The sequence below is a fragment of the Mesoplodon mirus genome (assembly GCF_964341445.2).
Source record: "Mesoplodon mirus genome assembly, chromosome: 12".
NCBI classification, from domain to species: Eukaryota; Metazoa; Chordata; class Mammalia; order Artiodactyla; family Ziphiidae; genus Mesoplodon; species Mesoplodon mirus.
Genome location: NC_138988.1, coordinates 68,821,416 through 68,834,351, shown reverse-complemented (window position 1 = coordinate 68,834,351; position 12,936 = coordinate 68,821,416). Strand labels below are relative to the sequence as shown.

General features: G+C 39.4%; 1 protein-coding gene across 1 annotated transcript in view; it reads left to right on the top strand.

Moving 5' to 3' along the window:
- Positions 1–12,936, top strand: part of SLC26A8 (solute carrier family 26 member 8) — a gene marked incomplete at its 3' end in the record, with an annotated part of 69,581 nt that overhangs the window by 11,370 nt on the left and 45,275 nt on the right. The window contains exon 4 of the mRNA XM_082639024.1: positions 3,066–3,205. Within this exon, the coding sequence (XP_082495150.1) occupies positions 3,066–3,205 (140 nt within the window). The remainder of the gene's footprint in view (positions 1–3,065; positions 3,206–12,936) is intronic.

Here is a 12,936-nt window from a genome sequence, read left to right as displayed (position 1 = left end):
ATTTGTGATTCTATTGGTGAAGAAGTGAAGCTCTGCTGATACTACTGTGGTTTGTTGTCAATGTTCATAACTGAAGGAAATGCTACATTTCAGTTAGGAGGTTAGTGAAAATAAAGATATAATTTTTCCTAAAGTCACATACCCCCATGAATTCTATCTAGAGACACCTTGGTCATCCATGGACCTCAGGTTAAAAATCCTTTGTGACCTACATCATGATATTAACCCTAACTACTCAAACTGTCCTCACTCACACTCCAGATTCATTAGTCCCTCTTGTCCCTTGATTTATCACTCACAATTGGCACGAGTTAGGTGACAAGTGAAGAAAGCCTCCATGCAGCCCTATTGCAGACCTTCCTCCCTCTGAGCCTTCTCCTTTGCCCATATCCTGACTTTTGCAAGTCGTGGTTTTGGATGTCCCTCCCCTGTCCTATACCACAACTCTCATTTTTTCTGCTCCAGGATGGGTCAGAGGTCATATATCAAAGAGAGCATTTGGGGGCCACATTGGTTTTGTCTCTACAAAAGGATAATCTTTTCCTGACTTATACCTCATCATAAACAGGTACTACCAAAGAAATTTCAGCCTTATTCCCCTCCAGCTGCCCTATGCTTAGACCCTTAAATCTGACCCACACTGCCTCCCATGGGTTTTTATAGCAGTGCTTATTCCCTACTTCTAAAACAAACAGTTATATCCACTTCTGAATTTTATATCCACTTCTGAATTTCTGAATCCACTTCTGAAAGGTAGCACAGCACTGTGGTTAAGAGCAAGACTCAGAAGCCAGATTGCCTGGTTTTGAATCCCAGTTCTGCTGCTTTCCAACTGTGTGACCTTAGGTAAGCTATCCATGCCTACTGTGCTTCAGTATCCTCATCTATAAAATGGGGATGATAAAAGCACCTACCTTATAAGGCAATTGTGAGGATTTAAAGAATATTTGTAAAGCACCTAGCAAATAGTAAAATAATAATAATAATAATCTTTTAATTTCATCTCTTTCTTTCTGCAGAAAACCTCATATCTTCCTTCATTTTCTCCCTTTAGGTACCCAACTGCAATACTCCCTCTCTTTACAAAAATCTCCCCTGTGCTTTCACATCAACTCTTACATTCCTCACTTTAAAGATGCTTTAACTAGGATCCAGATTCATGTCGAAGTGCTTATAACTCTTCCACCACCAGCTTCAGTTTCTGTTCCTCTAACTCCTTCCTTGATCCCTGTCAGTCTTAGGTCCTCATTATTCCATGTCCATTTTATTTTTTTGCCATGCCAAAGAGCTTTGATGACTCCTCCTAGGGTGGCTGGTCTTCCAGGGTGGCACATGGAGAGGAAGGGACACTGGACCAGATGCAGAAACAAATTGTCCCAATGCCATGCTGTATTCTCCCCCATAGAGGGCCATAATTGGAGACAGCACACTCTCCACACCCAGGGATTCTCATAAAAATAGCAATGTGGGGCTTCCCTGGTGGCGCAGTGGTTGAGAGTCCGCCTGCCGATGCAGGGGACACGGGTTCGTGCCCCGATCCCGGAAGATCCCACATGCCGCGGAGCGGCTGGGCCCGCGAGCCATGGCCGCGGAGCCTGTGTGTCCGGAGCCTGTGCTCCACAACGGGAGAGGCCACAGCAGTGAGAGGCCCGCGTACAGCAAAAAAAAAAAAAAAAAAAAAAAAAAAAATAGCAATGTGGTGTTCTTTCTAAACCTATGGTCTTGCTTCTGGCTCCTGAGCAGAATTCAACAGCTGTCGATAGGAACTGTGATGGTAATAGACTGGATAGAACACTGAACTAAAAATCACGAAATCTGGTTTCTAGCCCCAGTTCTGCCCACACTTGTTACTGTGACCTTGGCAAAGACATTTACACTTCTCTGGCCTTAATTACCTTAGGGACTGTAATGCTCATATTTGTTAGAGTCAAGCATATTGAAATTACTTCTTTTCTGAGCATACATTTTAGCCTTGCATACACTGAAGTTATATTTGTTGCTACAGTCAAATCCCAATTATTCAGCAATAGCTCATACATGAAAAATCTCCATACTCTTTGTTTTCAGCCCATAATGAGATATAAATAGCAAAAAGCAATTTAAAACCATATTAGCTTTACTAATGGATTAATTGATTAACAGATTGATTGACTGGTTTACAATGATTCTGCTGTTTTAGATGATCTAAAGGTTAAAGTAGGTTTTCTCAATCTCAGTACTGTTGACATTTCGGACCATGAAATCATTTCTTGTGGAGGGCTGTCCTGTGCATTGTAGGATGTTTGGTGGCATCCCTGGCCTCTACCCGCTAGATGTGAGTCATGACAATCAAAAATGTCTCCAGACATTACCAGATGTCCCTTAGGGAACAAAATTGCTTCTGGTTGTTATCCACTGGGTTAAAAGATAATAAGACCTTATTTTATTGCCTTTTCTTTCAATGGCTAATGCCATAAGCACAAGACTCCATATTCTATATTTTCTGTAAATTTCTGCATATTACAGGTCAAAGCCATGTAGAGTTAATGCTTGGTAAAAATTTTAGTATACAAGAATGATGTGACTGTGTTAATTCCCTGCCACCCACCAATAGCACATCTCAAAAAACTGTCCTTACCAAGAGAAAGCCATAACAGTCCATTTTTTTACTGGAAAATTTTGGTAGGTTGAATTCTTTTCAAACATTCTGTAAAACCACAGGCCTGATTCATATGCTGGACTTACAAGGCCTAGTTCTTGTCATACATATGGCACTGGTTCTCAGTTGAAGGTGATACTGTCCCCCAGGGAACATTTAGCAGTGTCTGGAGACATTTTTCATTGTCACAACTAGGGGAGGGGATGCTATGGCATCTAATGGGTAGAGATTAGAGATGCTGCTAAACATCCTACAATGCACAGGACAGCCTCACAACAAAGACTTAGCCAGTCCAATATGTCCAAACATCAGTAGTGTTGAAAGAAACTCTGTTGTATGGGAAGAAGAAGGTACTCACTATGCCTTTTCTTGGCCATGTGGGCTTTTCCTTTGGAGAACCTAATCAAGTCTCTGTTCTTTCTCACAGCTGCTCATGGCACAAGTTTCGAAGATGCATGCTTACAATCTTTCCCTTCCTAGAGTGGATGTGTTGTTATCGATTCAAGGATTGGCTTCTTGGAGACTTACTTGGTGGGATAAGTGTTGGCCTTGTGCAAGTTCCCCAAGGTAAGGAAGATACGAAGGTTTTTCACCCACAGACAATACATCAGACCTGGTCACTTGCCCAGAGTAAACAAATTACTTGTGCTAGATGAATAGAAAAAAAATGTGAATTCCATTCACATCATTACCATTTGTTTCCTTACCTGTCAAATTTCTAACTCTTCTAGGGTAGTTCCAAAAGTCTCAGTTTAGTTTAGACCCCTGATACTTTCTAGAGTATTTGTAATGCCTGCTCATGGTCATTTTTTGCTTAACTAGTCATTTTATACTCACTCCAATAGATCTCACTTGGCATTGGTTTTACTTAAAAAGGTGAAGGATAGGAAACACAGCATGCTAGCTTACCTTCAGCAAGTTACACACACAGCAGTCCAGGGGCTACTCTTTGGTCTTACAAGTGACAGTTCAGATATAACACAACAAGATCACACAGATAGGTACGGGAGCTATCTGGGCTTTAGAAGCCTCATTTCCCAAATAGAAACCAACATCTCTTGTAATTCCCATAACTGATGCCTCCATGGGTCCCACAGCGACATGCCCAGTTACAAGAGTCATTGTGCTCTGAGAAGCTCAAAACTAAGGCTTCCCACAAGATATTAATCTTTAATTCATAGTCCCCTTGGTCCAGATAGAATATACTAATCAGGCTCCTTTTACCATAACTAATGTTGGCTGGTAACACAGCTGACATTCCACCATTATCAGGTTTCCAAAGAAACAGAGCTAGAAGGTTAACCCAAGATCAACTTTATCAGAGAAAGAGAAAGGATTTTGTGTTAATCTGTTACTCAGAGTAGTTCACTATTCCCTACGTAGTCTTTAAACACCTCTGTTTCTCTATTCTTCTGGGGCAAACCAAGCAGGGTTGAAACTTGTGATTGTAAAGCACAAATGAAGCCAACCAAAGGGCCAGTGGTAGCTGAAATTCAACTCTGGCATAGGGCTGTTAGCTGGAGAAAAGGGATCCCTTTAAAATAATTAATTAATTATCATACAGTAAAATTTACTTCTTTCATACAGTTCTATTAATTTAAACACAGGTATAGAGTTATATAACCGCACCACAGTCAAGTTACATAACAGTTCCGTCAGCCCCAAAACTCTCTTGTGCCATCACTTTTTAGTCACATCCTCTGCTAACTTCAAACCCCCAGAAACCACAGATCTCTTCTCCATCACCATAGTTCTGTCTTTTCAAGAATGTCATATAAATGGACTCATACAGTATGTAACTTCTGAAGGGTGGCTTCTTTAATTCAGCTTTATGCCTTTGAAATTAATGCAAACTGTTATGTGCATTGATAGTTTATTCCTTTCTATTGCAGAACAATATGCCATTATATGGCTATATCACAGTTTTTTGTCCATTCACTTACTATTTTTTTTTTTTTTGCGGTACGCGGGCCTCTCACTGTTGTGGCCTCTCCTGTTGCGGAGCGCAGGCTCTGGATGCGCAGGCTCAGCAGCCATGGCTCACAGGCCCAGCCTCTCCGCGGCATGTGGGATCTTCCCGGACCGGGGCACGAGCCCGTATCCCTTGCATCAGCAGGCGGACTCTCAACCACTGCGCCACCAGGAAAGCCCCATTCACTTATTGATGAACATTTTGTTTCCAGTTTTGGGCCATCACAGAGTTGCTGTGAACATTCATGCACAGGTTTTCATTTGAAAATATTTTTCGTTTCTCTAAGGTAAATAACCCAGGAGTGATATTGTTGGTTATATGGGAAGTGTATGTTTAACTTTGTAAGAAACTGCCACACCGTTTTTCCAGAGTGGCTGTACCTACCATTTTACATTCCCACCAGCAATGTATGAGAATTCTAGTTCCTCCACACCCTTGTCAGCACTTGATATTGTCAGTATTTTTAAATTAAGCTTTCTATTTTGAGTTAACTATAGATTCACATGAATTTGTAAGAAACCACAGAGAAGTCCCTTGTATCCCTTACCCACTTTCCTCAGTAGTAAATCTTGCAAAACTATAGCTCAGTCTCACAATCAGGATGTTAACATTGATGCAGTCAAGATACAGAACATTTCTACCACCACAAGGATCCCTCATATTGCCCTTTTATAGTCAGCCCCACTTGCTCCCTGCCCCCATCCCCTCCTTAATCCCTAGCAATCACTAATTTTTCTTCATTTCTGTAATGTTATCATTTCAAGAAAGTTACATAAATGGAATCATACAGTGTGTAACCATTTGGTATTGGCTTTTTTCCCTCATCATAATTCTCTGGAGATTCATCTAGGTTGTTGTGTATATCAATAGTCTATTCCTTTTTATTTCTGAGTAGTATTCCATGGTATAGATATACCACAGTTTGCTTAAAATTTCACCTTTGAAAGACATCTGGATTGTTTGTAGTTTTTGGCTATTACAAATATAACTATTATGAACATCTGTATGTAGGTTAGTTAACATAGTCTTCATTTCTCTGGGATAAATGTCCAGGAGTGCAATTGTTGGATTGTATAGTAGTTGGCATGTTTAGTTTTCTAAGAAACTGCCAAGCTATTTTCTAGAGTGGTTGTATCATTTTACATTCCTATTGTCAATGTATGAGTGATACAGTTGCTCTGCATCCTCACTACCATTTGGTGTAGTCACTAGTTTTTACTTTAGCCATTCTGATAGGTGTGTAGTGAGATCTCATTGTGGTTTCAGTTTGCATTTCCCTAATGGTTAATGATGTTTAATATTGTTTCATATGCTAATTCTCCATCTATACATTTTAATGAAATGGCTCTTCTTGTCTTTTGCTATATCCTAACTGGACTGTTTGCATTTTTACTTTTGAGTTTTGAGAGTTATTTATATATTCTAGGTACTAGTCCTTTGTCTTTTGTGTTTGGCAAATATGTTCTCCCAGTCTGTAACTTTCCTTTTAATTCTCTTAACAGAGTATTTACAGAGCAAAATTACTAACTTTGATGAGGTCTACTTTTTGATATCTGTTATTTTAGCCATTCTAAGAGATATGTAGTGGTATCTCATTGTGTTTTTAATTTGCATTTCCCTAATGGTTAATGAAGTTGAACATCTTTTCATGTTTTTATTTGCTGTCCTTCGATCCCCTTTGGCAAAGTGCCTGTTCAAGTTTTTTGCCCATTTTTTAATTGGAATTTTTTTCCTATTGTTAATATTTTTGTTTTGTTTTGTTTTGTTTTTGTTTTTTTGCAGTACGCGGGCCTCTCACTGTTGTGGCCTCTCCCGTTGCGGAGCATAGGCTCCGGACGCGCAGGCTCAGCGGCCATGGCTCACAGGCCCAGCCGCCCCGCCACATGTGGGATCTTCCCGGACCGGGGCACGAACCCGTGTCCCCTGCATCAGCAGGCGGACTCTCAAGCACTGCGCCACCAGGGAAGCCCTCCTATTGTTAATTTTTGATAATTCTTTTTATATTCTGAGTACAAGTCCTTTGTCAGATATGTGATTTTCAAATATTTTCTCTCAGTCTGTAGCTTATCTTTTCATTCTCTTGACAGTATCTCTGGCAGAGCAAAAGGTTTTAATTTTTTTTTTTTTTTTTTTTTTTTTTTTTGCGGTACGCGGGCCTCTCACCGCTGTGGCCTCCCCTGTTGTGGAGCACAGGCTCCGGACGCGCAGGCTCAGCGGCCATGGCTCACAGGCCCAGCTGCTCCGCGGCATGTGGGATCTTCCCGGACCGGGGCACGAACCCGTGTCCCCTGCATCGGCAGGCGGACTCTCAACCACTGCGCCACCAGGGAAGCCCAGGTTTTAATTTTGATAAAGTCCAATTTATCAATTTTTTTTTCCTTTTATGGATTGTACTTTTCTTATCACATATAAAAACTCTTCACTTAACCATCAGGTCACAAAGATTTTCTCCTATGTTTTCTTCTAAAAGTCTTACATTTTATGCTTTACTTTTAGAACTGATCCATTTTGAGTTAATCTTTAAATAAGTTGTGAAGTTTAGGTCAAGGTGTATTTTTTGCTGCATTTTTAAAGAAGTCTATTCTCCAACGAATTGTTTTTGAACTTTTGTCAGATATCAAATAGCCATATTTTTGTGGGACTATTTCTGGACTCTATTCCCTTCCATTGATGTATATGTCTACCCCTTTCCCAATATCATGTATCGATTATTGTATCTTTTTAGTGAGTCTTAAAATTGGGTAGTGTGATTCCTCCAATTTTGTTCTTTTTTGAAATTGTTTTAACTATTCTTTCATACAAATTTTAGAATCAGCTTGTCAATATCTACAAAAAATCCTTCTGAGATTTTGATAGCTATTGATTAAATTCATAGATTACTTTGAGGAGAATTGATGTCTTATTATGTTGAGTTTCCACTCCATGATCACAGTATGTCTCTTCATTTATTTAGGTGTTACTTTAATTTCTTTCATCAGCATTTGTCGTTTTCAGCATACAGATTCTGTATATATTTTGTTAGATTTATATCTAAGTATTTCATTTTGGAAGAGATATTGTATATGGTAATTAAAAACATTTTTGGTTTCCAGTTGTGCATTGTTTGCATATAGAAATACAACTGAATTTTGTGTGTTTACCTTGTATCCTGCAACTCACTTATTAGTTCTAAGAATCTTTTATAGATTCCCTGGGACTCACTACATTGATAGTCATATCATCTGTGAGTAGAGACAGTTATGTTTTCTTCCTTCTAATATGAATGGCTTTTATAACTTTTTCTTGCTTATTGTACTAGCTAAGACTTCTAGTATATGTTAAATAAGAGTGGTGAGAATAGACATTTTGCTTTGTTCCTGATCTCAGGGGAAAAGCATTCAATCGTTCAACATTAAGTATGATGTTAGCTGTAGGGTTTTTGTAGGTGCCCTTTATTAGGTGGAGAAAGTTTGTATCTTTTCTAGTTCGCTGAGAATTTTTATCATAAGTGAATGTTGTATTTTGTCAAAGTTTTCCCTTTAGACTGGATTACATGAGTTGATTTTAAAATATTGAACTAGCCTTGTATTCCCAGAATAAAGGAGTACCTTTAAAATTTTTCATATGGCAGATACAAACCAAAATGATCCATTTGTATGAGTATATTCACTTCCAGGAAAGTATCAGAAAGTCTCTAGAGCATTCTTGTGGTGCTGAAATGAGAGACCTGAACTTTTGGCACTGATGCTTTGCCTGTGAGTCCCCTACTGACACCCACTTATCACACATCCTTCGTTTATGGTCAAAGTTTGAGGATATTTCTTTGCTAAATTTCCAAGTCATCAGCATAATTTCGTACCAAAATAAGAATGACATTAGGATGTATAAGTATACCTAGCATCCAGCACAGTATTTGGCACATAGTAGGTACTCAGGATATTTGTTGAATAATGATTATATAACTGTGTGAATGAATGAATCCAAGCAACTCTTGCTGACTGACTAAGGAAATGTGTGTTATTTTAAGTAGTGTGAATAATGAAATAACTTGTAGTGTAAATAATTCAAAAGTTTTACTTATATTTAAACAGGTAGGACCTAACGACTTAATAATTTTCTTCAGATGAAACAAAAATACTGCATGATGAAAACCTTATTAAAAAGGTGCTGGCTCTTCCTTACAGTAGAATCCGAATTTACAAATGTGAAAGAAAATAGAAAATCACCATTAGTGAAAAACTACGGTAATACTTATTGGAGATAAAATCCACTAACAGAGGTTAAAATTAGTGGGTAAAAGTTTGCAATCTATGTAACAGGATTTGCATAGTTTCAAAGTATCTTCCTCAAGATATTTATCAACTACTCCACTAATTTACAGTAGAGAACCTGGGAGAAACTACCTTAAACAAGTGATCAGTGCTATCACCACCAATAGTAAGACATATGGAGATCACAAATCTTGTGATATGATGCACTAAAAAGGACACAATGCCATTTCTGTAGTATGTGCATCAAAAATGTATAACCTTGGTATGATCATAAGGAACCTAAGCAACCCCAAACTGAGGGGCATTTGGCAAAATAGCTCATCTATTAATACTCTTCCAAAGTGTCAAAGTCAAGAAACACAATTAAAGACTGAGGAACTATAACAGATTTTAGGACTAAGGAGAAATAACAACTAAATGGAGTAGGGAACTGTGGATAGAATCCTGGAACAGAAAAAGGAAATTAGGGGAAAAACTGTTGAAATTCAAGTAAAGTATTTAGTTAAATTTCTAATGTTAATTTCCTGATCCCAATAATTATACTATGATTATGTACAATGTTAACATTAGAGGAATCTATGTAAGGTATATATGGAAATGTTCTATTATTTTTGTAGCTTTTCTATAAGTCTAAAATTAGTTCAAAATGTAAAAACTTTTTGAGGTTTTGGAGAGTCTGGAGACTTGGTTTCTCTCTGTTTCTCCATGGCTTAAGCTTAACTGAGACTTAGACCACTTAGTTCTCAGGCCGTTACCAAGTAATTCTCTTACCTTCCCTGCATTGGTGAGTTATTTGAAACCCTACATTTCAAAAGACTTTCTCCTCACACTACATGTTGCTTATCAAGAATAAATAGGGCTGGGCTTCCCTGGTGGCGCAGTGGTTGAGAGTCCGCCTGCCGATGCAGGGGACATGGGTTCGTGCCCTGGTCTGGGAAGATCTCACATGCCGTGGAGATGCTGGGCCCGTGAGCCATGGCCGCGGAGCCTGTGCTTCCAGAGCCTGTGCTCTGCAACGGGAGAGGCCACAACAGTGAGAGACCCACGTACCGCAAAAAAATAATAAATAAAAAAATAAATAGGGCTATTCAGGGACTTCCCTGGTGGCGCAGTGGTTAAGAATCCGCCTGCCAATGTAGGGGACACGGGTTCGAGCCCTGGTCCGGGAAGATCCCACATGCCACGGAGAACCTAAGCCCGTGCGCCACAACTACTGAGCCTGCGCTCTAGAGCCCGTGAGTCACGACTACTGAAGCTAGCGTGCCTAGAGCCTGTGCTCTGCAACAAGAGAAGCCACCGCAATGAGAAGTCCGTGCAGCACAACAGAGTAACCCCTGGTCGCCAGAACTAGAGAAAGCCCGCATGCTGCAACAAAGACCCAACACAGACAAAAATAAATAAATAAATAAATTTATATAAGAACAAAACAGTGTGGTATTACAGACTTAGACAATTAGGCCAGTGGAACAGAAAAGGGTCACACATTTATGTGTTGCATGGTTTGTATCAGATGTGTCACTATAGAAACAGACTTAAAAAATGATGTGAAATAATTGAATACTTATATGAAAAAAATCAATTTGTAGACCTCTACCTCACAGCATACACAAAAATCTGTTCCTTTTAGATTAAAGACCCAAATATGAAAGATAAAACTGTAAAGATGTTTTTGGAATAAAATAGGAGAATATCTTCATGGTCGTGAGGTAGAAAGTTTCTTAAACAAGACATAAAAAGCACTAGCCTAAAAGGAAATGACTGTTAAGTTGAATTAAATAAAACTTAAGAACTTCTGTTTATTCAAAGACATGATGAAGATTGAAAAGCAAACCATAGAATACCCAACAAAGGACTTAAATCTATAATATATATATTCCTACATATCTGTAAGGAACTGCTAAATAAAATTGATCAACATTATTGGTAATCAATGAAGTAGAAGTGGAAATTAACTAACTCATACACACTAAAATAAAAATTCTGACAGTATCATGTGCTATTACAGATGTAAATAATGGGAATTGTCATACGGTGTTGGTGGGAATGTAAATTGTATAAGCATTTGGAAAACAGTTTAGCATATTCTGGTAAATGCCCCAGCAGTTATGCTTCAGGGTATATCATCTTGAGGAATTTATACATCTGTGTACCTGGAATCATGTACAAGAATATTCATAGCAGTATTGTTCATAATGGCCCCCAAACTGGAAACAAAGACAGGAGACTATGTAAGCCTGGAGACAAAGAGAATGGAGAAATAGCTGCCTGGGGGCTTCCCTGGTGGTGCAGTGGTTAAGAATCCGCCTGCCAATGCAGGGGACAGGGTTCGAGCCGTGGTCCGGGAAGATCCCACATGCCGCGGAGCAACTAAGCCCGTGCGCCACAACTGCTGAGCCTGCGCTCTAGAGCCTGCAAACCACAACCACTGAAGCCCGTGTGCCTAGAGTCTGTGCTCTGCAACAAGAGAAGCCACCGCAATGAGAAGCCCGTGTAGTCCCCGCTCTCTGCAACTAGAGAAAGCCTGTGCGTAGTAATGAAGACCCAACTCAGCCAAAAATAAATAAATAAATAAATAAAAACAATAAATAAATTAAAAAAAGAAGTTACTGATTCACCATCATTAAAAAAAAAAAAAAAAAAAAAAAAAAAGAAATAGCTGCCTGGATCCTGATGGCTTTTTAGTTCTGTTTCCAGTCTCTGATGAGGCCCAACTCACCTTTGTCCTCTTTTAATAAATTTCCTATTTTGGGAATTCCTTGGTGGTCCAGTGGTTAGGACTCAGTGCTTTCACTGCCAGGGCCCGGGGTCAAGACTGGGTTGAGGAACTAAGATCCCTCAAGCTGGGCGGTGCAGCCAAAAAAAATTCTTCTCCTTTGCTCAAGCTGATTTGAGCAGGTTTTCTGTTACTTGCAGTCAACTGAGGCTTGCTTAGGGAAAATATGTGGAAGAGGAACCTATAAATTACAAAAGACTCAAGAGACATATCTACTAATGTGAGGACCTAATTTGATATAAACACAAAGATTGTAAAAGAAAGCACAACAACAACAACATCAACAAAACAAAACACAACATATAATAGCAAATAACTTTTTTAAAAGATCACCCCCAAACCCACCATACCTCTGGTTCAAGGTCTCTCATGAGGTGGCAGTCAAGTTGTCAGTTATCTCAAGGCTCTACTGAGGCTGGAGGATCAGCTTCCAGGCTCACCCATGTTTGCTGGCAGGCCTGGGTTTCTCGCCATGTGGGCCTCTACATGGGCTGCTTGAGTGTCCTCACAACACAGCTGCTGGTAGGACCATGAGAGGGGCCCAGTGCAAGGTGAAAATGCAGAGTCCCTAGTTCAGAAATTATCCAGAATTTCAAGATGGTCAGAGTAGAGCATTAAGCCAAGTGTGGAGGCTTTCTAAGCCCAGGGCACTATGTGATTGCATAGGTCACACACCCTTGAAGTCAACTGTGGCAGCTGATGACCTGAATGAAAGAGAGAGCCAGAGAGCAACCAAGACAGAAGCCACAGTCTTCTTGCAACCTAATCTCAAAAGTGACATCTTATCATTTTTGTTGTAGCCTATTTATTAGAAGTAAGTTATTTCATGCTTTAGGGGTGGAGCTCAAAAAAGGGCATGAATACCAATTAGCCATTGTAGATCATCTTAGAGGTGGTCTACCAATACAACCATATATGAGAAATCAGGGAAATTTGAACATTGACTGGATATTTGATGATGTTAAAGAACCATTAATAATTTCTTAGGTGTGATGATGGTATTGTACTCAAAAGAGGGTGTTTTTTTAAAAGATATATACTGAAAATATCTACAGGTGAAATGATTTAGTGTTTTGGATTTGCCTCAAAATAATATGGGATGGGAGAGGAATGGGGGCATTGATGAAACAAGATTGGCCATGAGTTGACCATCGTTGAAGTGGGTGATGGGTACTTGGGGGTTCATTATACTCTATTTTTCAATAAGTTTAAACTTTTCCATTTAAAAAAAGCCTTGCTCGTTTAAGGCAATAAATTGGCTCACCGGACTCATAACTGATTTCTGATGAGCACACTGGTATGA